Below are 24164 nucleotides of genomic sequence, written 5' to 3' on the forward strand. Positions count from 1 at the left end.
TTTGTGAATGGGAAAAATAAAACAAAATCATCATATTTATTCGTACATTTAATCAGGTTTCATCACCTTCATATGCCATTTTGTATAAGCATGTTTATGTTCTCTGCTGAAGTATTTATCATTATGCTTACGTACTTAGTTTTGTATAGTCTTTAGTAAGCCACCTTTTGCATTACATGATGATTCAAGCAAAAAGAGTTATATGTATATACATATACTCTTTCTGAAATATGAAATTTTCTCTGTAAAGGTGATGACTTTCACACCCTATAAGCTTATTTCACAATTAAGCTGATGTTTCAGCGTGGTTATACAAGTAAGCTTATTCCTTCGGCTAAATTTCAATAAATAAATATTACTGAACACTCAAAAGGTCAGATACCCATGGAAGTCTAGAAATGGCCAAAGTTTGCATTGCCCAAATGCTTAAGTTAACTTTAGCTCAATTCAGAGCTGAGGTAACAGTACAATAGGTGAATTTACCTATTGAAATACCATCATAAGCATATAAACCACACCTGTCCAATAACAACAGAAACTTTACACACCATCTTCTAGGTGAGCGCTGAAAAGTACTTCCCGGCATTCTATTTATTTACAGGTGGAAACTGCAAAACAGCCTTCAACTGCAACTACCATATTAAATTCAATTAATTTCAACCCTACACTGAAAGAGTTTTGATAGGAACATGCTACTGCAGCAGAGCAACCACCTCCTCTCCATAGCCATGCCCCCCTGTTGCCATGGTGACCAGGTCATGTTGCTGTGATAGGACCACCATTGAGGCAGAGGGACCATTTCCTCCCAAAGTGTCTAGAAGAAAGATGGTTACAAAGAGGCATTAGTGTATACCTTCTGATACTGCAAATAGAACTTTGGACAAAACCTGCAAAATAAAGTAAATAAATAAATAACCTAGAATACCCAGAAAAACCATTCAGCTTATTGCAAAATGTAAACTTATACTCAGTGGTTTTTAAAATAATAAATAAAACCCAAATACGTCATTTAAGAGATGGGCGCAGACTCTTACTCCCACAATGTATTCATTACAGTATATTAATGTCTGCAGAGCTTATGTTACAGGTGGGTGTAGAGTGGAGCACAAATTAAACAATGGATTATAGAAGGCCAATAGCCTTAATGGAGCATTTCTGCAAATGACAGTGCCTGAAAGTCTTGGTATGGCCCTTCAAAACCAAGTTCAGAATCCTAGTAAACCACAGAGCAGACATTATTGAGCTAAAAACCCCTTTTCTCAATTATAGGTCACATGAGAAGGGAGCATGTGCAATTTCTGAAAACGTTAAGTCCCTGTTACTTTGCAGATTTCAACTACAGGCATTAGAGATCAGGCAGGCACCTCCTTGTGCTCTCAGCATTGCATGGTGAAGGTTCATGGGCTCCAGCGCTGTTGTCATGGTGACCATGCTGTCACCCACCACCCCACGGTCCTCGAGCAAACTGCTGTGCGTCAGTGCCTCTCCTGGGAAATCACAACAAACGTGCCACTGCAGGATGACAATACCACCACCTATTACAGATAAGCACGCATACTTATCACCCAGCCATTTAACACAGAGGGCCTTGGCGGCCAAGACTGCGGTTATGGCAATGTATTTCAAACACAGGCTGTCGATAAGCCTTTGGACGGAATAGGGTTGTGGAAACTCATAGACTCATAGATGGGCAGCATTACCAGTGTCTCTGGCCTGGTTGCTGGCGGGTGCGTCGCTGTGCCTCTTCCTCATGTGGACGTTTCTGCTGCCGCTCTGGGAGAAGGTCTTCCCACAGATGCTGCACTGATGCGGCTTCTCCCCTGCGGCAGAGCACACCGGCGGCGCGTTACCGCACGCGCCTCGGAAAGCCGAGCGCGGCGAGCAGAAAGCTCCTGTGAGGGTGGACTGCGGCGCGGAAGGAAGGTCTCTCCCCCTCTCTCTCTCTCACCTGAGTGAACCAGCATGTGCTTGCGTAGGCTGGAGTACTCTGTGAAGGAGCGCCCACATCCGTCTGCTTCACACAGGAACGGTTTCTCCCCTAGCGAAATAACATTCAACATCACCCAGTGCTATATATGCAAAGGGATAGCTAGTTGCGGCCTTACGTGTGGCCAGGACCACCAGCTCCGGACGCTTCAAGCAATCTACTGAGAACTGATAAAACAGATGGAAAATCAGCTTGACCATGTCCTGTCTATATGAACCCACCCCCTGAGCTGACCATAGGAGGATGGGCTCCCCTCTTGAGTCTGGTTCTTCCTAAGATGTCTTCCCACATGGCACTCAGGGAGTTTTCCCCTTGCTAATGTTGCTTATGGCTTGCTTTGTGGGATTTAAGCCTGGGTATACTGTGAAACTTATTGTGATAAATTCTTAGCGCGCTAAAACGCGCTATATAAATAAATTTTTTATCTTGAATACTTGGAAAGGCTATGCTTTGAGCAAGTGGCAGCGTTATAAGGGTGTGCATCGTTATGAAGGAATGTCAGGGAGATATGGTCCACCCTGTGACAGGTGACAGAAGTGGAAAATGTCATCATCTGGGAATGAGACGTTTCTGAAACCCACCGGTGTGCGTGCGCTTATGGTTCTTCAAGTTCCCGGCCGTGGTGAACTTCTTGCCGCAGCCCTTCTCACTGCACACGAAGGGCTTCTCCCCGTTGTGTGTCCTCATGTGCACCTGCAGCCTCTGCAGCACGTAGAAGCTCTTCCCACAGCCCTCAGCACAGCACCGAAACGTACGGTCGTTCCTGAAAGGACATGGCAGGACATCTCAGTCACTCTTAGAGAGAAATTAAAAGGAAAAATCTGGAAAAGAAAAAAAAAAAAAGTATCTACCTCTAGGTGTGTATATTATTTGTCAAAACACAGTAAAAATACGTATATGTCCTTAGGATTCTCGATCTATGTGATATGGAAGGGTAGGATCCGAGTAGATGTTGAAAAGGACAGTGTTGGAAAAACAGCACTTAGAAAACCATAATGCAGGACGCCTAAAGATATACACTATATACCTAGACATAGGGGACCATGACCAGTAAAATTCAATCTTACTTGTGTGTTTTCAGGTGGTACTTGAGGTGGGCAGGCCAGGTGAAGGTCCTCCTGCAGCCCTCAAAGGTGCACCTGAGGGTCTTTTCTGTGGGTACGCGATTTTCCGGGGGCAGCGTCTCTTTCTTTGGACCCTCAGAAGGATAACTGTGCAGGTGGTCGCCTGCCAACAAGAGGAAAGGGGCTCAATCATGCCCACACCTCTTACACTGTCAAAGGTTCATGGAGATGATGCTGGGCTTGACACAGTTAATTTATTTCAATTAAAACTTCAAATTTATACATTATTCAACTAAAAGTGCAAATGTAAGTGCTTAAAGAGGAAAATAAATCAACTGTGGAGCAACCAGTAGACTAAAAGGTTAGCTATTCCACCAACAGATAATCAGAACAACCAAATAAAACTAAATAAAATTACAGTCTAAATTATTCTTTTGATTTCATTAATTTTTTCCAGCAATCATTTTAAAGCAACACATCCATGCTTTTGCTATGTGGACACACTTTTCTGAGGCAATGTGACAGAAGCAAGACAGTACTGATGTTGCTGGCCTTGGCATCCTTAGCCAGCTGGGCCCGGGTGGCAGCGATCAGGCTGTCATGGGCCAGCTCCTGCACTCGCAGGTACCAGGGCGTGGTGCCATCCCCGCTCTCGCCCGCAGACACTTCCTGCTCCGCCTCGTCCTGGACAAATACCAGGGGTTCGGCTGAAGCTGCCAGCCCTGGCAAACATAAACACAGAGCAGCTTAACATTATAGCTAACGTAACTGAAGAGGTTACTGAGCATTACCAACCACTGGACACAAGACAGCCACATAGATAGGTTGAGTCTAACACTGGCAGTTTCCTTTCTGGACTTGCTTACTGAGTTAGTTTTAAATCTCTAGGCTACAGTGTAGGCTCTTAGTTTCGGTTACTATGAAAACCATTGTAGGTACATTTAACCCAGTGATGCGTGAGATCACAAATATGTGATTGAATGTTTGGAACATCCTAATGCCGATGTAACAATCCCTATTGGCAACTGACAGCAATGTTCTAGAACACTGACTTACAATTTTGAAAAAACATTCCAAAAAACCTACTCTTCAAAGGGTTAATTACAATAATGATTGATAATACTGTTATTATTATTTCCACATACTGTAATAATTTTGGCCACCTTCAATAAGTGCTGTGTGCTAGCATTCACCTACATCATAATACCTACAAATACATGTTGGCAACACCATTGGCTGTTTGCCAGTGTAAAGCTTAGTTTTTGGTAAACTCCACAATAGAGTGAAAACAGAGGGAGGCGATACCTTTGGCCAGGTTAAGCAGGATATAGGAGGTGCTATCGGACTGCTGCAGGTCGTGCAGGATGGGCGGGGGGCTGGGGCTGGCAGTGAGGGCCACACCACGGTGGGGCTGAAGCTGAACCACCAGGTGCTCCCTCTCGCCCTCATACTCCGACAAGGGGGGGGAGGCTGCATGGCTTAGGCTGTTGTCTGTTGAACCAATGAAAATTTAAAAAAATAATAAGACCAAGGAAATGAGTTGTTGTGTGTGCATGTTTATGCGATTCTAAGGGTACACATCTAGTTGGATTATTGACATCAAATTATCCTTACTGTAACCTTAAATAAAAGCTGATCTATTTTATTTGACCAACTATTATGCTTGTTGTTTCACAGTGGCATGCTCTATGTCCATATAAGTTATAATAACCCAGAAACATTTCATGGTGGCAGAGCAGTGGTGTCTTACTGCATTGATTGTTACCTGCAAGATGCAGCTGGCTACATAAGGAACTCTCTGTAGTTGGATGGAGAGGAAGACAGGTCTCTTTAGGGTCAGACTCCTCCAATCCTTGACCGAGGGGGATTGAGGCCTTCTGTACAAACTCAACCAGCAGCTGAGGGAAGTGTCATTCAAATGCATTACATAATAAGCCCATATAACACAAGCAACTATTGCTTTTGATAATGGGAGTGGAGGAAGAAACCTATAATGCAGTACGTTAATATTAACATATTTGATTTGTAGTGGTTTTTTAAAGTAAGACAATAGATTATCGTGTGTAACATCACGTTTTACCTCAGGCTTTGAGTCCAGTTCATCAGAGAGCATGGATTCGGCCTTAGAGATCTACAAAGTGTAAATTTAAAGTTCAGTGAGACAAAGGAGTTTGGTATGAACATGTATAACCCAATAATATATTTGGCTTGTGGTTAAACTGACAAAACTTTAAATCCCACCTGATTTTAGATGGGTAGGTATTTTGCTCTGTGCATGTATTGAGTCGTTGGTTCATCTGCATGCAGCCATGACTAAAATTGAAGTATAAAAATATTAAAGCCAACTTAAGTAAAACAAGGTTCTCTAAATTCTACAATGTATCTATGCTTTGCACTATGTATGCACAGTGTATGCCCAGGTTTCATATGAACTAAATGGAAACGTTAGCAAGCGTTTTAAGTTTCAAAGAACACAGAAATGCTACATCCTGTACCGAACCTTACACAAACTGATGTGCCACCTAGCTAGTCAGATCGGAAACAAAAACTTCTTTCAACGCGTAGCTTTCTAGCCAAGCTCCAAAAGCACAGTAAAAGAAGCAAAATTAACTAACATTAGCTAGCTAGCTAAGGAAAGAGTATCGAAACTAACGTGCCAATACGCATTGGCTGTAATCCGTGTGAGCTAGCCAACAATTTTTCATTTAACGAAGGCGTACTTCCTAATGAATTGTCCAACTCAACTAAATTGCGAGGTACCTAATCTAGTCAACATTAAACAAAAACGAAGACAAAACAATGGCTGCCCGTATTGAAGTTACTTGTGTGGTTGGCTAAATAATGCACTGTTGGCTAACTAGCAAGTTTCACATCTATCAAATCAGTTAAAAGTGCTTTTAGCTAATACTTTAGAACAATCTGAATATTTATTCTACCTCGCCAGGCCTTTTCATTACACCTAATAGTCCGCTAAGTGAGCTAGCTTTCTGCACATGTCTTTGGTGAGTAGCACTACGCTAGCTTGTAAAATAAGACGCCGGGCATTTGTCTAGTCAGAATCAAGGATTTCGCTCGGCTGCTAGGTGGCAACTGTAACTACCATAATTTCCTAAATTAGCTTAATGTTTCCACATTTGTATTTGTCCTCAATTTACCTGTTTTATGAGCGCTCTCAGCTTCTCTAAGTTTCTATTATTTTCCTTTCACCCTCTCACCTTCCTATTTACCCAAATATTTCCCGTCTACGGGGTATCTTTTGGGACAAGCTACACCGACGCTGTATTCTAATTTCCCAAACGTGTTTTTCGAATTTCAAGGAGGCGAACACAAATGACGAGTATCTTTTGTATCAGCGTAATTCCGTACGATGCAAAGCAATGCATTCACCACGAGTAATGCGCTGTGTTCCAAGTATAGTTTTTTGTTTTATTTTGTTTTCATTATTAAAAGGACTGCCATATAACTACGTTCAAGTCACTCTGAAAATACAGGGAAAATGTGCACCAGTCATTTGTAAACCATTGTCTGAACAAACAGTCACAAAAAAATAAACTATAAAATGATTTTGACAAATGTTTACAATATATAATTGAAATAATTCCTTTGCCTGGTGAAATATTCAAAGCCATTGAATATTAGGAAACAAATTAAATGATGCTCTTGTTAAAAAACTTTCACATTTAATCAACATATGTGTACTTAAATTTAAGTCTACAAAATAGTTTTTGTTAAAATGGCTTAGAATGTGGTTTAGTTTAAAATGTATAAGTTGTGCAGTGTAGGCTATATGACATCCATTTAGGCTGAAAAATGCATAATACACATGGTTGCAGAAACAATGTTTTGTTACTGAAATACATTTATGTAAGGACACTGCATTTTAAAATGCTCATTGTAAGTTTACATAATGTACATGAGTATTTTTTTCATGTGAATAATCATTTTCCATAACAGTAATGTACCAAAAACCAAAAATGAAAGCCTCCTCTCCTGTTAGTCAGACAGCGACATTAGTCCCTCAGGTGTTGATTGATATCCACCTATGCAAGGATTTGGGGGTGAGAAAACAGGACAGTGCTATTAGTCGTGGGTTGAGTGCAGCCACCTGCAGGAGGAGCTGCAGCCTGAGGGGGGAGAGAGAGAGATGGAGAGAGAGAGAGAGAGACAGGGAGAGAGAGACAGAGAGGGAGAGAGAGGGAGAAAGAGAGAGAGAGAGAGAGAGAGAGAGACAGACAGAGAGAGTGAGAGAGAGAGAGAAATGCCTCCTTCAAATGCGGGAACAAAGCCACAACACTAGAGAGCACGAAGAAGAGAGATAGCAGTCAGAGCGACAGATAAGCACTGTGACTACTTCATCTTACTGTTACTTTGACCGATTTGAAAGCACACGGGTACCAAGCATCTCCACACTTAGACCCCAGCCTAACAGAGAACGAAACAGAAAGAAAGAGTGGATTTTCAGTCTCTGCAGCCAAAGGTATTCCTCATCTCCTCGCTTGGGTCTGGGTTTGGGCAAACGCAACTGACATGCCTTGGTGTGACTTTGCTAGTACTATCAGCTGTTATGATGCTTTGCCTGGGCTTGCTGTTTTGGAGTGGTTTTGAGGATCTGTGTTCTGTTTTAGGAGTCAGCATAGATGTTTCCCTGGACAAGTCTCCAGGGGTGTAATGGGTCTTGCAGATCAGTGAAGTCTGCATTGATTATGTGTCAGGTTGATGTGATCTGGAGGCAAAGGGGAAGCAGGACTTGCACACCAACGAAAACATGGAGAAGCTGACGGGGAAAGACAAGGAGCTTATCCGGAACAGTTGGGAGAGTCTGGGTAAAAACAAAGTCCCTCATGGGATCGTCATGTTTACCAGGTACCGAGACCCCAAACTGTCCTGCATTGTTTTTATGAGACGGGCAGTGCTAAAGGTTGCAGGCATACCTGAGATGGACCACCACAAATGAAATTGGTTTCTTAATGTTCATGTATGTTTGTACCTGGATGCATTCACCAGTTCATATCCATGCTCAAACCATTTCTCTGTGCGTGTGTGCATGCATACATGCGTGAGTGTGTGTGTGCACGTGAGTGTGTGTTATTGTGCCTGCATGACTGATATCCATCATTAAATTTGTCTTGTGTATATGAAGACAAGGTTGGAGTGTTCCTGAACCAGCGTACAATTCTGAAGGTGTTTACATCAGTAGTATGTTCGCCTGTCATATATGCTTTCAGCTGTCTCTTGGGTAACAGCCTTGTTTAAATGCAGGAAAGTGTCCAATATGTTTGAAAAGTGAATTAATAAAGACAGACATGCTCTTCTTAGTTCTTAGTCAATGTTGTGTTAATGACCCTCCCACACATAAACACACGGAGAGACAGGGAACCGAAACAGCCGGCACTTCATCCTCCCGCTATACTGAAACCAGCGGCTTTAGTTGTTGCTTGGCGACAGCAAGATCTTTCTGCCGCTACAAGAGATGCTCAGAAGGAAAAAGCAAACAAATTGTCTTGCAGGCTTGCTTTGACACCTATGTAATACTGCAGAACCATTTAAATTTGTCATTCCGTCATTTCTGCTGGTTCATTCGCATTAACCAAATGAAAAAAATGATTGTCATTTCACTACGCTGCCATAACAAGGACATGCAAGGCAAGATGTAATGTTTTAAAAATAGGTTGAGTATTAAAAAAACAAAACTAATCTACGGATACTTAAAAAGCATATATATATATAGTTTAGGCTACAAAAAAAAGGAATGGTTTGAGTTTTAAATTAACAACCTTATTGTGCTTGTGTGTGTGTGTGTGTGTATGTGTGTGTTTGGGGGGGGGGGGGGGGGGGCAGGTTGTTTGAACTGGACCCTGGGCTATTCAGTCTGTTCCGTTACAAGACAAACTGCGGCTCAACCCAGGACTGCCTCTCGAGCCCAGAGTTTCTGGAACATATCACCAAGGTGGGTGGTATCTTGCTTGCTTCATAATGAAGACCTTACCTTGGGGAACACATATCCGTGCCTACCCTACGTTTATTTGTACAGCATCTATGGCACTGATTGGGGTTTGAGCTTGAGGAGGAGGCACTAATAGTCTGAGAATGATTATAAACTTCAATGGAATGACTGGGTATCAGTTTTTGAACTAAACCTTTTGTATATATTGATTTGTAATCATAAACCTTCACTTGAAATGCAAAGGAGATCCTAGTTCTCTCTCTGAAGCTGTGTTTGTTACAGGTGATGCTGGTGATTGATGCGGCTGTCAATCACCTGGATGACCTCCACTCTCTTGAGGATTTTCTGCTCAATCTAGGGAGAAAGCACCAGGCTGTTGGGGTCAAGACCCAGTCATTTTCTGTGAGTTCATTTCTGTTTTCCTTGGTGGTTACATAACATACAAGTTTTTGCAGGGCAGTTAAGATTGCCCATGGGTTCCCTTCATTACAACAAATGCTCATTATTTCACTGAACCAACTTACAGGAAACCCTGGCCTCCCAATAACTGTCAAGTTTTATATCTAATTTTGAGATTCAATGGCATTAAAAAGCAAATGCTTGTGCAATTGATGTTATTTATGATCCGTGTTTGTAACGGCAGATCTTTTGTGTGTGTGTGTGTCTGTGTGTACGTGTGTGCGCATGTGTCCATGCATATTAATGTTGGTTTGCATGTCTGTGTGTAAATGTGTATGTGTGCTTGTGACATGCTGTGTGTATGTGCATGCATTTATGCATTCATACTTTTGTGCGTACATGTCTGCATGCGTGTGCATTTTTCACTTGTTTTTATGTGCTTATTTGTCTCCATAAATGCCTATGTGTGATTCTATTTGTGTATGTATTTGTGCATTCATTCCTGTGCACTTGTGTGCATGCACATCTGTACACATGCATGCATGCACGTGTGTGTGTGTGTGTGTGTAGGTGGTGGGCGAGTCTCTTCTTTACATGCTGCAATGCAGTCTGGGCCAAGCCTACACCGCCCCTTTGCGCCAGGCCTGGCTAAACATGTATGGCATCGTGGTGGCAGCCATGAGCAGCGGCTGGGCGAAAAATGGCGAACACAAGAGCGAGTAAGCAACCCGAGCGCAAGACACCAGGCCCACACTTGGTGGCCTGTTAACTTTTGGAGACTCGAAGTTGAGGCTTGTGCAGCTTTACAAGGGAAGAAAAACTTGCTACCGTGCTGTTCTTTCTTCCAGCAGGGTCACTTTGTGGCAGAGGCAAGATATTGTCAGGTTTGATGTGCCATCCAACGGTCTTAGCAGCAGCTGTGCTTTGACGTTTATGGCAGGTACCCAGCCAGTTATGTGTGTGAAATCCTAACAGCATCGCTGTAGCATTGCAACTACGTGGTAACATTGTGACAACATCAGAATATCATAAGAATACCTTTTCCTGGTGATGGGTGTGCTCTATCTTTATTGAACACTTAGGAGCACAAGGATAGTTTTGGATTGTACATGCTTTGCACATATCAGCTTCACATACCTACTCAAACAATTATGATGCTAGTGATGGTGTTGTGATGTTTCTAATGCAACTTTCACAATCTCAAATACTGAGAAGAAAGTGACCAGACACCATGGCCCAAATTTGTGATTTTTACTGTGAATTCTATGAGAATTGTGGTGCACCCGCTTTCCCTAAACAATACAAGGAACATTCCATACTTTATAGACCTGCTGAAGGACAAACTATCTCGGTGAAGAGGTTTTTGGAAAGCTTTGACTTGCACTGTTCACACTTTTGGCGTACGATGCCAATATATATTAATTATTAACAGTCATGTCTTTTTTGTCTGATGAGGTGCTTTACCTTGTATATGTGGTATGGTTCTGGTATATATATATATATTCTGTGCATTGATATACATGGGAATGTGAATTATCTCACCTGCAAATAATGATACTCAGTGTTGTGGATACTGCTCTCTGCACGTTTTTAGTTTAATGTTACATTGTTTTCCTAAAGCAACACATGCCATCTGTATTTGATTTCTATTTCAGCTAACTGTGCAGTATACCATCTTTTAATCTGAATATAATATTGCAATCTACTTCTTGGAAATTTTAGCCATTTATAGTACACAAGTAGCTGAATATCATAAGGACCAAACGTGAAAACTGTGAAAGGATAGAATGAACATTCTCATTGGCCAACAATTGACTTAACAAAACTGACAACAAAATCCCTTGGGGAAAAACATTTAACAAGACGTGCCATTCAGTCTTTACAATATGACCACTGACAAGAACTGTTATATTTGAAGTTTTGTATGTGATCTCTATGACTGTTACTATATCCACGGAGCGCCTTACTTGGAAGGTGTATGGATGCCATTTTCCTCTCCTCTTTCAGCAGAGGTTTTATCATACACCTGTTTTATCGTACACCTGTTGACCTGTGCCCGTAGGCTTCTATAGACTGTTATTTCACTTCTCTTGAAAAGACTGTTACAAGCACTCATTAGACGATGCTTATGTTGTCATTGATATTTGCTTGCTTTAGGGAATTAGGCTGATATAAGTAAGGATCAGAGCAAACCATAACAATTTTTCTGTTTGAAGTTTGTTAACATTATTGGAATCACAACTATTATTTCTGTAAAAAAAGTAATTAGCATTCATTAGTATTTGCACTGGGTTCTTGAATAGAACTATCTTTAATATTAACTAGGTTTAAATGTAGATTCCAGTGCATAATTATATATTTCTGCTGCTAATTTGTACAGTTGTTGATGCTATCTTATTTTGACCATTTCTGAATTAAAGAATAATGTTTGCTGACATAGAATATGCCAGATGACATTTATAGATGTGACAATATATTACATGAAGCTGCTGTTATATGATGTATATTGTAATTTATCCTGGTGTTAATTATTTTGAAAATAATTACTTTTATATATTTAAGTGCATAAAACTTTAGCAGAGGCCATTTGCAATCTATGGATTTTACCCAAACAACATTGTATAAGTTTAGACGAGTTTCAGTATGCCATTTGAATGGAGACAAAAAGAGAGGAGACATTCATTGTTCTATCCTGTTTTAAAATGCCCCTGAGGTTCAATACTTCCAGAAATGAAAATATCAGATTTAATTGCTGCAATCTTTTTTCAATAATTTTAATTATTGTGCTACCAATTTGATGTCCCCATAATGAATTTTCTCCTTGCCTTTGGGTTGGCTTTGAAATTCAGGTTTTTAATTTCAATAGACATAGGACAACTGCAATACATATTAATTTTTTTCTCCACTTACAATCATTGGTTTTAAAGATCCTTAAAACAGGATAGATTGGTTCTGCAGATGGTGAACTTATTGTGAAATAATTTTCAGTCTCCTAATGAGACCCTATGCAGATTGTTGTTGCCAATCTTTCTCTTTTTCTGATGGTTTCAGAGAGTAGTCTTGCTTAGTCTATTTAACTGTGCGTGTATGTTTGTGTGTGTGTGTGTGCGTGTGTCTGTGTGTGTGTGCATGTGCGTGAGTGTGCGTTTGTGACTTCAAAACTACTTTCTTTGGTAATATAACATTAAATAATATTTTGTTAGTGTCTTTTTGTCTACCTCACCAACACAGCTGCTATTGGACAACCACAACTACCTGTGACGAAAAACACATCTGGTAGAAAATACAAATACTCTCACTTCAATGAAGCAGCTTGTCAAAATATAACCATTCAGCTGTTATTGTCGTGTTACACACTGACTTGTTAAACAAAGACAGAATAAAGGTTGTCTCATGTGCACATTTGCCTCAGAAAATCATCATTCCTGTTTAGCTTGAAAAACGTGTCACGTTATTTCAGGAATTGTGTCGTCCAGCAATCAAATCAGTTGCAACTGCGCTTGATTTTCTTTCCTGCTGTTTCTCTCAGATTATGCAACACATCATGTTCTTGCTGATGTCTTCCCCCTGGCTACAGAGATGGGAATGGACTTAATCAGGCTCGCAGAGCTGGGTAGAAATAGTCCTGCATAATCACATCACATTTAATATCCAGGAGTCCTAGCGGGGTATGTGCCGATGTGCTGCCCTTTCCAAGAAAGCCGAGGACACTCTCGAAACAAAAAACAAAATACTGAACGATAACATCAGGGTCGTGATCCTTGTCTTTTGTCTCCACAGCACTGCCGTATGGTGGAGTTTGTGTTTCGTCAGGCGGTTTTAAATTCAGTATTATCATGTAGCTGTTAATGTCACAGTCAGGGTGGCAGCTTGTTCTGTTGTTCAAGCAGTGATCCAGGGTGCCACGTTTGCCCCTATTCATGATACTTTCCTGTCTTCTCATTTCCTGGTTGTCATTTAATCAACTGCTTGTAACATTTCACAAGCCATTGAAGAACCTATGCAAATTCATGCACTGTGGGTAGGTCCTTTAAGTTGACAGCAGTGGAAAGAGGTGCCTGCTCTCTAGTGCAGTAGGATCACTATGATCTAGTCTTTTATGGAAATAATGCATTGTATACTATTTCACAAAGATAACAAATAGTCCGTAAACATTTTTTGCTTAATACAAAGAAACAACAGTCTCACTAGGAAGGCAACAGTGTCAGCAGGAAGGCCATTTTCATTCAGTCCCATCTATTCAAAAGGATAGGAAAAAATCTTTCATACAATCTAGGAACCTATTTCAACTGCAAAGTATGTTTAGCTGCAGATTCTGCATGCAGGTATCTCCTTTCATGTTATGAGAACCTTAACAGGACCTGGTTTATGAGGTCCAATTAGGAGTGAAACTCCAATGGTCCTGTTATGGTAGTGCTGTTAAAATACAACAGCTTGAAGGACACCATGACCTCCTATGAAGAGGTGAGAGACCCGTTCTGTAATAGTGACGGCCAATTGAAGGCTTACGTTCTCTTGAGCCACCATTGCCATGGTGACCACCTTACCAGGTACCCCAACCATCTCATTAGCCAGGTTACCTTGTGTTACATGATTCAAGGTCTTCAACTGCAGCTCCACTAACAGCAAGAGGTGTTCAGTCTTTAATGCATCCTCTGTACTTCACTCATACTCACACACACACACACACACACACACACACACATGCACACACGCAAACACACACGCACACGCACACGCACACGCACACGCACACGCACACGCACACGCACACGCACACGCACACGCACACGCACGCACACACACACACACACTCATACTCACACACGCACACACACATACTCATACATATGCAAAGGCATATGCAAAGGCATACCCAGACACACATGGACAAACAGATAAACAAATACTTGTGGGATGACTGAGTTGCGTTCTCATGGGAAAAATTATGAAATGATAAACAAACAGACACGAGCAAACTCATGAATATTATTTTTAGAAGTCTACAATGTCTTTTTGGTTGCAGGGGATTGGGTGTCACCATGGCAACCCCCACTCAGGTGCAGCTCTCTGGCGTCGGGCTGCGATATTGAATTGGGGGGGGTGAGCAGTGGTGGACTCAGGCTAATCAGCTTATCGCTGTCAGATCACACCGCCGGGAGGCAGTGATGCTCTGAGGGCCTGGCTGTCTCTGGCCCTGGACTGCAGGAACCCAGTGCCCTGGATGTCAGCAGCCTGCAGAATGGCACTGTTTCTAAACGACTGAGGCTTGGACTGTGGAAAGGATGTGTTGCCCATCAAACTGCCATACAATAGCATCCCATCTGGGCCACACATGGATATATTTTCAACACGTGAAAGACTGAAGAAATTCAAGTAGTGAGACCTGCAGGACACTGCACCCTTACTGTTCAGTTTAATTTCTGAAGTTCCATTCTGAGGAATGATAATTGCGTAAGCCTTTGGTTCAGATTTTATAGGAGGTCTGACCAGCCTCGACGCAAGATCCCTACATTACCTAAGTTACCCCTATGTAACAACACAACACAAATGGTTTTCTGTACAATGCACTGGATGTGCTAAGCCGTTTGAGGGACATTTTCATAATGAACGTCTTTAAACAACATTCCAAAGGTAGATCTCTGCAAGGAAGATTTATATATATATTTCTAACAGACAGGGCTCCTGCTAGATATTGAACTAGAGATGGTAACTAAATCTGATAGGATTTCAGAATATCACTTATTACTGACTGTAGTAGCTGTAATAGGGATGACTTGACATGAGGTCACTTGATTGGGTTTTTGAGGGGAACATTCTAGCCTAGGTGATTCTTGGAACAGCAGGTTTCAAAGCACTGTTAATGAAATCTGTCACCATTCTGGGAAGAACAGCCGCATTTCAATACGTAAATCTAAATAACGAGTGTGCCTTTCTGTGGCATGGTGGCATGCACCCCTGTCTACGTGGGAATTGATCTCACATCAATTGCCTCTCAGTTTTGACAACCACTTGTGATTCTGAGGATCTTGGCACAAATTTACACACATAATGCAGAGAATGAAGCATGCCAGGTTAAACGACTTACCATCCTACTAAAGAAAGATAAATATTTACTGAACCACTGCAAGTCACAGACTTTGCCGAGTCATCAAGCAGAAATGTGCAATAGTAGTTAAAAAAAAACTGTAAGGTGTAAACTTGGAATGCTAAGTTGGATATCCACTGTGCTCTTCCTTATGCAACTGACCTGAAGGGACCCATATTTTTGTGGTGCTCAATGCTCAGAAAACTCAACAGCAATGCCTCTTTCCAAATATAATGCCACAGTTACTCACAAACATCCACAGAGCATAAGTTGTGCATGGTTTCCATTGAGAACAACTTTTTCTACAAAACTAAGCTTACCGTGTACATCCGAGCAATGTCTCACGCAGGCAGACTAGTATGAAACTTGTTGTATTGAAACTACAATGTACAATCGTATTCCACAACGTCACCGTGACACTACTCAAGTTGGAGTAGATGGAAATCATGCACAAATCAAGCTCTGTGGATGTGAGTAAAAAATGAACATATTAAGCATCTGGTAAACAAAACAAAAACCCTGATTAGTGAGTGAAATGGACACATCGCAAAATATCAAGACATAATGATTCCTTTTCAACAGGACACAAGGAAACAGCTACCCTGTTTTGAGACCTGGGAGACACAAATAGGCAGCAGTGTATTGTGGAATTCACCTTTCACAAAGCAGACTGAAACTGGGAGGTAAAAAGGTCACACGGGGGAAATGTCAGCCGATTCTGCTCCCTGAGAGCCCCCTGGGAATGCAGCGATCTGCGGTGGCGGAAGGACTGAGACATTTCACTGAGGCGCTCCTAGCAACCTGCTTGGGTGTTCTTTAATCCTGGTGTGCCTGAGCTGGAGAACCACACTCCGCGACATGCATGACTTAAACAAGTCCTGAGGCTGTTCGTTCACTGCAGTTAGTTCCAGCTATCTGTAACTGTCCCTCACAGAATATGGCGATAACATCATCACTATAAATTCATAAGTCTGAATAAGATGCTGACTGTGTTTGCAAACTTTCAAAAAGTTAGATGACAGACAAGCCCTCAGGCGCATTAACGCCCCTCACCCCCAAGTGAAATATGTCCCCCCGAATACACTCAAATTAGTTCACCTCCCACTCGGCTGCTTTGGCGGTAAGCTGTCATCCTATCTGAACCATCCAGAGCCGTGATTTGCATTTTCTCCCGCACAGCGGCAGGCCGGCCAATGAGCTCTGCTGTATGCGCGGAGGCTTGGCCCGGGTGCTTTGTATGCGCGAGCACTGCTCCAGCACAGCGGGCCATCAGGGCTGCAAGCAGAGGAGAGAGCACCTGCATACATTTACCCCACTGCGGCATGGTCAGTGGGTGAATTTGTCATCCTTAACTCCGCGCCAGAGGAAATCATGCACAGTGGGGACCAGAGCTCACTCAGAGGAACTCATTTATTCCCCAAATGTATTTGTCTCTCTGCAGACGCCGTCTCGGTTTGGCATGAGGCTGCATGGCTGAAAATGGAAACAGGCAGACAGACTGGAAACATCTCTATATCTTTTTCCAGATGGAGGCAGGGCAGAGGTCTTTAGGAAAACCTGGACACTTTATTGCAGTTGTATTTGCTGATAGTGCCTGTGATACAAAAACCAATCTTTTTGAGGAGTAATATATGGTTCTGTTCACTAAAAAGGGTGTAGGGTGTATTGAATGCATTTTCACTTAACATCTCTGAGATTTTCAAAAGCACACAGTAAATGGAGCAGAAACACATTACTTCTGTATCTGAACTTGCAGTCTTTGGCTGTCAGATGTCTATACTAAAGCCATCATTCTTTCCATCTTCCTCCGAGTCAATGGTGTTTCATGCTAATGCATAAAACGTCTGGACAACGGCCAATATTGCACAAGGCGAGTCAACTGCGTGCCACGTGTGCAGCTCAATCATAAATGAGGGAATGATGTCCTTACATAACCTGGGAGGCACATGGACTCCATAGACTGACATATAAAGTATGCACCCCTTTACCCAAAATATGCACCCCTTAATCACTTCCTTGTTTGAAAGTTCTCTGCCTGGTGACCTCCTGACCTCCTCCAACTGCACAGAAACTGCACCGACCTGGGAAATAAAGAGCCGAAAAGGACAAGATGCGTGGCAGCAGTTTCCATTTTTAATTGAACTTACAGCACTTCAAAGGCTCTGACACGAAACCAGCTCTGCCAGAGAGTGGTCATTACCCACAGAGTCCTTCAATCTCTGCTCTGTGTAAAATCCGCATTTAGGCCCTGATGACAGAATGTTTGTTTTCCTTTATTCTTCTGCAAAAATAAATGATTTGGAGGAGGCTATAATTAGGATTTCAGTTGGAGACTTAAACACTCATCAATTTCCTGCAAAGGATAAAAATAAGCCTGGACAAGACTGGAAAGCCACTGCACTGCCAAAATATATCCAAATGAAGAATATTTCACTCATAACTGTACATGCTTGAAATTGTTAGATCCCGTAATGATTCACAGTGGACTCCAGCTGTACTGACATATGTCGGGAGACCAATTATAATTTGGGGACATTTTGTGAATAATTATAATAATGAACATTTTTCCAGCCCTGTAATTGCATCCATTTACAATTTATTTTGTTCACACATTGTAATTATCTTTATATGTAAGACCACAGATGGAGAAGGATATCACAGGATTAATTAAATGTCCAATCTAATTGGAATTCAGTTTTATAGGTACATTCAATATTTACATTTACATGGCTGTTGTTTGTAACATCATCTCTGCAGTATGTGTGTGTGTGTTTGTGTATATCCACAAGATGGTCTGAAATACATTTCATTTCTTCTTTTGGCATCCACTAATCATAAAAATAATAAATAATGGCATCATGAAAATAAAAGGATTAAGCCTTTATTGAAAAAAGAATTCTGAATTTTAAAGTCTGTAAAACAACTAGCAGTAGCAGAAACCCAGAGGACAGTACTGGGTGTGTTTTCATGATGGAATTCCTCTGATGTGCTTTTCAAACTGTTTTTTTTTTTTTTTGCAAACCCCAGCCTTGCGGTGCTCTCCTCTATTCATTTCTCAGATGGTAGAAAACACTGTGAACAGCATAATTGGCTATTTGTGGGCTTGGGTCATGTGGGAAACACCAGATTTTGGTTTGCATCCAGAGCCACTGGGCATGTGCTGCTCTTCTCCCCCCTTCTAATATCAAAAACAAATCCAAAAATCCCCTGTGACACAGCTCCTGCAATATTCACTTCCTAACACTGACAAACACCCAAAAACTCTCTCTAGGTCTGCACTTACAAGAAGAGGTCGCTCATTATTATAATCAATGTACACCAGCAACATGGAGTTCACTTCAAAATCACTACATTGCATTGTAGGAACTGTACCTGCTGCTTATTGGTTGATATGTACAGTATGATAACTGCAACAATTGGTGATGCAAGAAGCATAATAAAACACCATGCCATTTAGCCAAATATTCTACATTTTGGACTTGTTCCAGCTGAGGAGGAACTGCAATGTACAATGGAGATACTCGGGGTCATACAGATGACACTCCAAGGGTGAGTTGTCAGAAAAAGAGGGGAGAACAGGTTCTAACTGTTCAGGCCTCAGCACATAAGCATATTCTGAAGTGTTGGAGCCACAGAATGGGATATATTTAAATTCTGCCGGAATTCAGTTTGAGCCTTAGTAATCATAAGCGAGACAAGAGTCAAGAAGACTGTGGATTCTGGGTAGGATTCAACTCTTTTTGACCTTTTCACAGAGACTTCTGCTACCCTGGATCCACAGGACTCCAGGAGTAACAGTGAACAACACTGACCTCAAGGCACCTCATACTATAAGCTACTGATCCAAAAACAAAACAACAACAACAAAAAAAAAAAAACCCAATTCCAGTTCAACGGAAACACTATCAGAACAAAAGGCAAACCACTTCAGAGGCCTACACTGAAATCCCGCAAAGATGTGTTTCCCATGAATGAAGGGGTCCAATGCCTGGAAGAGTATAAATAGCACAGTTGATAAGAGACGGGGGGAGAGGTAATGTGAAATGAACTAAATCCACACCACATTCCTTGTCAGAATGAGGTTTGAGTGTCTTTGTCCCCTGGATTCCTGTCTCAGTCATTTCAGTCCATGCAGCATATGTCAGGCCATGCTGGATTGTCAGACGAAGGGGAATTTTTTTCTTCAAGGCACAGCTAGAGAACTTCAAGGACGAGACAAACCACTGTCAGTTTACATTCAGTTTGGCGAGGAGATCACCAACCCATAACCTTGCACAAAAGACATCCTGCAGTGTTACAAAATCAACAGACTTTATGACAGGTACGTAATAGGAGCAAATGAATAACACCATAGAAATGTACAAGAAATTTACACTGCTAAGCATTGGCACCAGTATGGGGGTCAGCCAAGAAAAGGGAGAATGTCTTCAGGATGGAACTACATATAAGGAGACCTCTATGAGCAATTGCACTTAAAGCTTATTCTCAAGCAAGTCTGCCTTGCCTCATACAGTGCCACTGCTGCATTCTCAAACAACATGCGGAGGGGGTCAGAAACTTGGACGAGGTTCGGGCTACATATCCCAAGATGCAATGTGGAATCAGGCATAATAATCTGAGTCATAGCCTGGTAATATGTTTCTTGGCACTCTCGATAACTGACTGTGTTTCTCAAATTTGAAATGTATTTTTCTGTACCAGCACCAGAGTTTATTAACCGTTGTGTCCGTTTTCCTCGGTGCTTTCGAACCCAGTTCATTACCAATTCATTTTTGTTTCTCCTTTTGCTCTGTAAAGGCCATTTTATCGCCAGCAGGTGCCTTTCGTTGTAATGAGTTTACAAGCAGGTTGGATATTTCACCACTGACATTACAAACCACCGGTGGAAATAGCAATTATGTTTTAAATAATAATAATAATAATAATAATAATAATAGGACAAGAATACTAACCGCAATGATAATAATCATAGTAACAGCAATAAATGTTTTGAATAGATAGAACAATAAATCCCCCAAGTACAGGACATAGCCTCAGCTGTGTTCCCTTGCCTTTGGTCCCACACAGGAAGCGTTTTACACCCTTTGGCTCCACACACTGCCCTGTGCCATTGCCTCCTGTGTGCACTGCGCTCTCACTGCAGATGGCTTCACAGACCTCCATTCCACCTCTGAGACATGGCAGAGCCCTCCCGCCTGCTTCCCAGACCGTGGTGGGGGGGTGGGGGGGAGGGGGGGTGGTGGTGTGGTGGGGGTGAACCGATGCTGACAGCGCCGGGTTTCCGTGATGAATGTTCAGGCGGCGCCGAGGGGTCAGGAATAAGCCATGCTGCCAACGTTCACCTGTCACAGCCGACGTCCCATGCCACCACCGACACAGGCATCTGCTCCCGGTCCTCCGGCCAAAGCCGGCACGGACACGCAGACCAAAATGTGCCAGGCTTCAGAAAAGGGAAAAAAAAAAAAAAAAACCTTGAGAAACGGCAGAAAGGAGTGGGAGAGCAGCCGTCGGAGAAGACGTCTGGCTCGGCGCCTGTCGGCAGCACGCAGCGAGGACATTTTTTCAATAGAGAGAACTGGTTATTCTCCAGGGTGAGGAGGCTTTGCACTCAGGGTCTGTGCAGTTGGAATATGTGGTCATTTCGTCGCTCTGATACCCTGGTCCGACGGCGTCAGACACTGGGAACTGGCATCGCTAACTCTTGGGGAGGAGGGACTGTATCAGCAGTGGAACCAGTGAGCCGAGCCCATGGTTTCAAAGGCTCAAACAGGGAGGAGGTCTAGGAGCTCTCCGGTAAGCTTTGAGTTAGAGGCTTTGAGGCAGTTGGGTTGAATGTCGAGTTTGAAGGAAAACTGCAGCGCATTTCTCATTCTTTAATTTCTTGGCGGTGTCGCATTTGAGAGCAGGCTGTCCCTGCCCAAGATTGCGGGGGTATTTGTGGGGTGCATGGGTGTTACTGGTAGCCCTCCTGGGCGTCTGTGAGGGGGCTGGAGGAAAAGGGGTCCTGGGGCTCCTGGGGCTCCTGCAGCTCCGTTTCGTAGGTCTGTGACTGGGCCTCCTCCTCTGGCCCCCGGGAGGAGCCTCGCCGGGTGCCCATGGTGCCGTAGCTCTGGTGGGCTGGGGACGCCATAGGAGTCAGGCCCAGCTCCGGCTCCTGCAGCACTGATGCAACAAACAGCTGAGGGGAAACAGGAGACAGAGGGTCAGCCTCGCAAACAGCAAGATCACATTGTTAATAAGAGTGGCTCATCATGAAAGTGAACCGGGCATCTCAGAGAGCCCTCAGTGAAGGTATCGGTAGAAGTTCATCATTACGTTAATTGAGATAACGTTACTAAAAATCTTCAAAATATGTTGTGACATCATCACAGTTGTTACAGATGTTCAGATATAGTGGAAGGGCATTCAGTACTCTGCAAAGTACATGATATCTGACACCTTGAATTTCTCATTCTTGGTTGTTTCTACGATTACTAGGTATGGGCTTTATGAATATGAATTATGATAGGAATCTCTGAGGTTCAAGGTGTTAACTTTGAATGACATTTACCTAAAGGTATTGCATAAGTGAATACAGCCCAAAAATGATGCATTTACATATTGCTACTCTAAATCTCACCATGTGCATGTAATGATTAACATAATATTTTTATAGGATGGACAGAATAGCAGAAAATAATGGCCGTTTTTATAGCTCCACTATAAACGTGAACGTGGCCATAAGCCAGAACAAGGGCAAAGCATAGAGATCTATAGTACTGTGTAATGTGGAGCACCTCTAAAAGGGATGTTTGATAGTCACCATTTGAATTGGTAATCTGAGAAGCAATGATATCTCATTCTGACAACAATTACATCCAATGAATGAAATCAAGCACTACCATGGATACATTTTTTTTGTTTTTTGATTGTATTTTTGCACGAACCATTTGGGCAAGATGCCCTTCTTCAGCATGCCAAAAGTAACAAACCACAACACAGGCATTGTGAATCATGAATCATTCACCTGTTAACAGGTTGCGTCATGTGGGCCAATCACATACAAGAACAACAAACCTCATTAAGTACCTTTGACATTGATAAATTTAAATAATAGATCCAAAAATTTTCTCTCTCACAGAGGATTGTTTTTCTTCGATTTCCTCCCCTATACAGCATCCTTACAGCTTCAATGCCCATGTATTTAAATTTATCAGGATCAGCACCCATTTTAATTCAATATATTGAGTTGAGAGAGTTTTTTTCATAACAACAACTAATTAAATACTCTTATGCCTGATTGAAAGCTGGGACCTGTTTTCTCCAGGTTGATGTATTGAATGCGGTAGTTTGTATGCATGTATCGGCATACTACCCTCGCAACATGCATTGGAACATCTAAAAATTAATATTTATTATGCTAACCAGCTAAGGTCTATAAAGAAATATTAGTTCAATCTTGAAATTCAGGTGTGGCAGTATATTAAGCACAGACTAGCAATTTGCTGCATGTGGTGACATTATGCGTTCCCCTAGAGATACCTCGTAAATCAGCCCTTGAGTGTTAAGTGAGCGGAAAGCTGGCAAATGAAATTCAATATAGCTAAATGTAAAGTTCTACATGCGGGAACATTAAAAAAAAAAAAAAAAAAACATAAGGCAGGACTACTTTATGGGAGGAACAAAATTGGAATGTGCTCAATTTGAAAACGACTTGGGAATAAAAATTGATCAAAGCCTTTTGAGGTTCTAGGTACTGTGCTGTAGCAGGAAAAAAAGGAATACAGGATGCTGAGATATATAGCCAAAATAGTATAACTCCAAGGAAGTTATACTCAAAGACGTTAGGAAGTATTTTTTCACACAGTGAGTAGTCTCTGCATGGAATAGCTAGCCAGGTCATGTAGTAGAGGCAGAAACTCTGGGGGTTTTCAAGACCAGGCTTGATACGTGCTAGATACTATCTTGTTTGTAGATAAACCAAGTACTCAGTACACTTTAGTGGTAAGCAAATGGCAAGCATGTTGGGCTGAATGGCCTGTTCTCATCATTATGTTATGTTATACGTTACCCCCAGAAATGCCTTGTAAATTTGGCCCTAAGTGTAAGAGGGCTAACAGAGAGGAAAGGGTGGGAGGCGCTACATACATTGGAGTTGGGCGTGGATGACACACTGCTCCTCTCTGTGTCATTGAAGCCTCCTTCTACAGGCTGATCAGACATCTGAAATTGCACAGCACAGCCTCAGTCACTAACAAGCAAGTGCACACACACACGCACACATACATACACTTAATCACATACACATATGCTTTATCAGACTCTCATTTCAGTTACTGCACACAGTGAGCGTTACATATTTCTTGGCCATCGGCAACAAGAATCCCAGACCTAAACTAATGTCCTAAAGTAATGGCTGACCTGGTAGCTGGTAGGCTTGGCAGGCTGTAGTTTCTTCAGACATATGCGGAAGAGGGAGAAAGCAATACAGGACAGCAGGGACACAAAGGTGAAGAGGGTGATGGGACGCATTGGACCTGGGCACAGGAAGAGAACACAACCCTAAGGACTCTCATCACCAGACACAAAAAACACAATAAAACTCCTCTCACTAACATATACTATGCCAGATTATTACTGATCCTATTATTACTGTATTTGAATCGCTGTCCTCCAGGGGTCCCTGTATGAATTTTAATTGCA

The 24164-nt window shown here is 42.2% G+C and overlaps 3 protein-coding genes across 5 annotated transcripts in view; 1 reads left to right on the forward strand and 2 right to left on the reverse strand.

Moving 5' to 3' along the window:
* Nucleotides 1–13: 13 nt before the first annotated feature.
* znf410 (zinc finger protein 410) lies at nucleotides 14–6322 on the reverse strand. The gene is made up of 12 exons (XM_035384270.1): nucleotides 6207–6322; nucleotides 5293–5364; nucleotides 5132–5182; nucleotides 4817–4949; nucleotides 4357–4542; nucleotides 3591–3773; nucleotides 3055–3214; nucleotides 2569–2750; nucleotides 1949–2038; nucleotides 1701–1820; nucleotides 1365–1487; nucleotides 14–814 (listed from the first exon to the last, which is right to left on the reverse strand). Exons 3-12 carry the CDS (start codon nucleotides 5162–5164, stop codon nucleotides 693–695), a joined length of 1332 nt encoding a protein of 443 aa, XP_035240161.1. The 5' UTR covers nucleotides 5165–5182; nucleotides 5293–5364; nucleotides 6207–6322; the 3' UTR covers nucleotides 14–692.
* A 927-nt stretch (nucleotides 6323–7249) lies between these two features.
* On the forward strand, nucleotides 7250–12794 carry ngb (neuroglobin). Of its 2 annotated transcripts, none has more exons than XM_035409518.1 (5): nucleotides 7250–7528; nucleotides 7677–7914; nucleotides 8890–8998; nucleotides 9278–9397; nucleotides 9965–12794. In XM_035409518.1, exons 2-5 carry the CDS (start codon nucleotides 7817–7819, stop codon nucleotides 10115–10117), a joined length of 480 nt encoding a protein of 159 aa, XP_035265409.1. In that variant the 5' UTR covers nucleotides 7250–7528; nucleotides 7677–7816; the 3' UTR covers nucleotides 10118–12794. The 2 variants fall into 2 exon arrangements, with proteins under 2 accessions (XP_035265409.1, XP_035265400.1); XM_035409509.1 differs by having other exon boundaries at nucleotides 7253–7528; nucleotides 7764–7914.
* Nucleotides 12795–20706: 7912 nt separating this feature from the next.
* tmem63c (transmembrane protein 63C) overlaps nucleotides 20707–24164 on the reverse strand; it is a 53287-nt gene continuing 49829 nt past the window's right edge. Inside the window, exons 21-23 of one of the 2 annotated variants that reach the window (XM_035389673.1) lie at nucleotides 23883–23998; nucleotides 23610–23684; nucleotides 20707–21660 (exon numbers count right to left, since the gene is read on the reverse strand). In XM_035389673.1, the coding sequence (XP_035245564.1) occupies nucleotides 21436–21660; nucleotides 23610–23684; nucleotides 23883–23998 (416 nt within the window). In that variant the 3' untranslated portion in view covers nucleotides 20707–21435. The remainder of the gene's footprint in view (nucleotides 21661–23609; nucleotides 23685–23882; nucleotides 23999–24164) is intronic. The other variant, XM_035389664.1, reaches the window with a different exon arrangement.

This window comes from Anguilla anguilla, chromosome 1 (assembly GCF_013347855.1).
Source record: "Anguilla anguilla isolate fAngAng1 chromosome 1, fAngAng1.pri, whole genome shotgun sequence".
NCBI lineage: Eukaryota > Metazoa > Chordata > Actinopteri > Anguilliformes > Anguillidae > Anguilla > Anguilla anguilla.

Coding starts and splice junctions, on each gene's coding strand:
- znf410 (XM_035384270.1), bottom strand. CDS start 5,164: ATGCTCTCTGATGAACTGGACTCAAAGCCTGAG. Junction 2,751..3,054: donor TACCACCTGAAAACACACAA/GTAAGATTGAAT, acceptor ATGTCCTTTCAG/GAACGACCGTACGTTTCGGT. Junction 1,488..1,700: donor CAACCAGGCCAGAGACACTG/GTAATGCTGCCC, acceptor GTGATTTCCCAG/GAGAGGCACTGACGCACAGC.
- ngb (XM_035409518.1), top strand. CDS start 7,817: ATGGAGAAGCTGACGGGGAAAGACAAGGAGCTTATCCGGAACAGTTGG. Junction 7,915..8,889: donor GGGATCGTCATGTTTACCAG/GTACCGAGACCC, acceptor GGGGGGGGGCAG/GTTGTTTGAACTGGACCCTG. Junction 8,999..9,277: donor TTCTGGAACATATCACCAAG/GTGGGTGGTATC, acceptor TGTTTGTTACAG/GTGATGCTGGTGATTGATGC.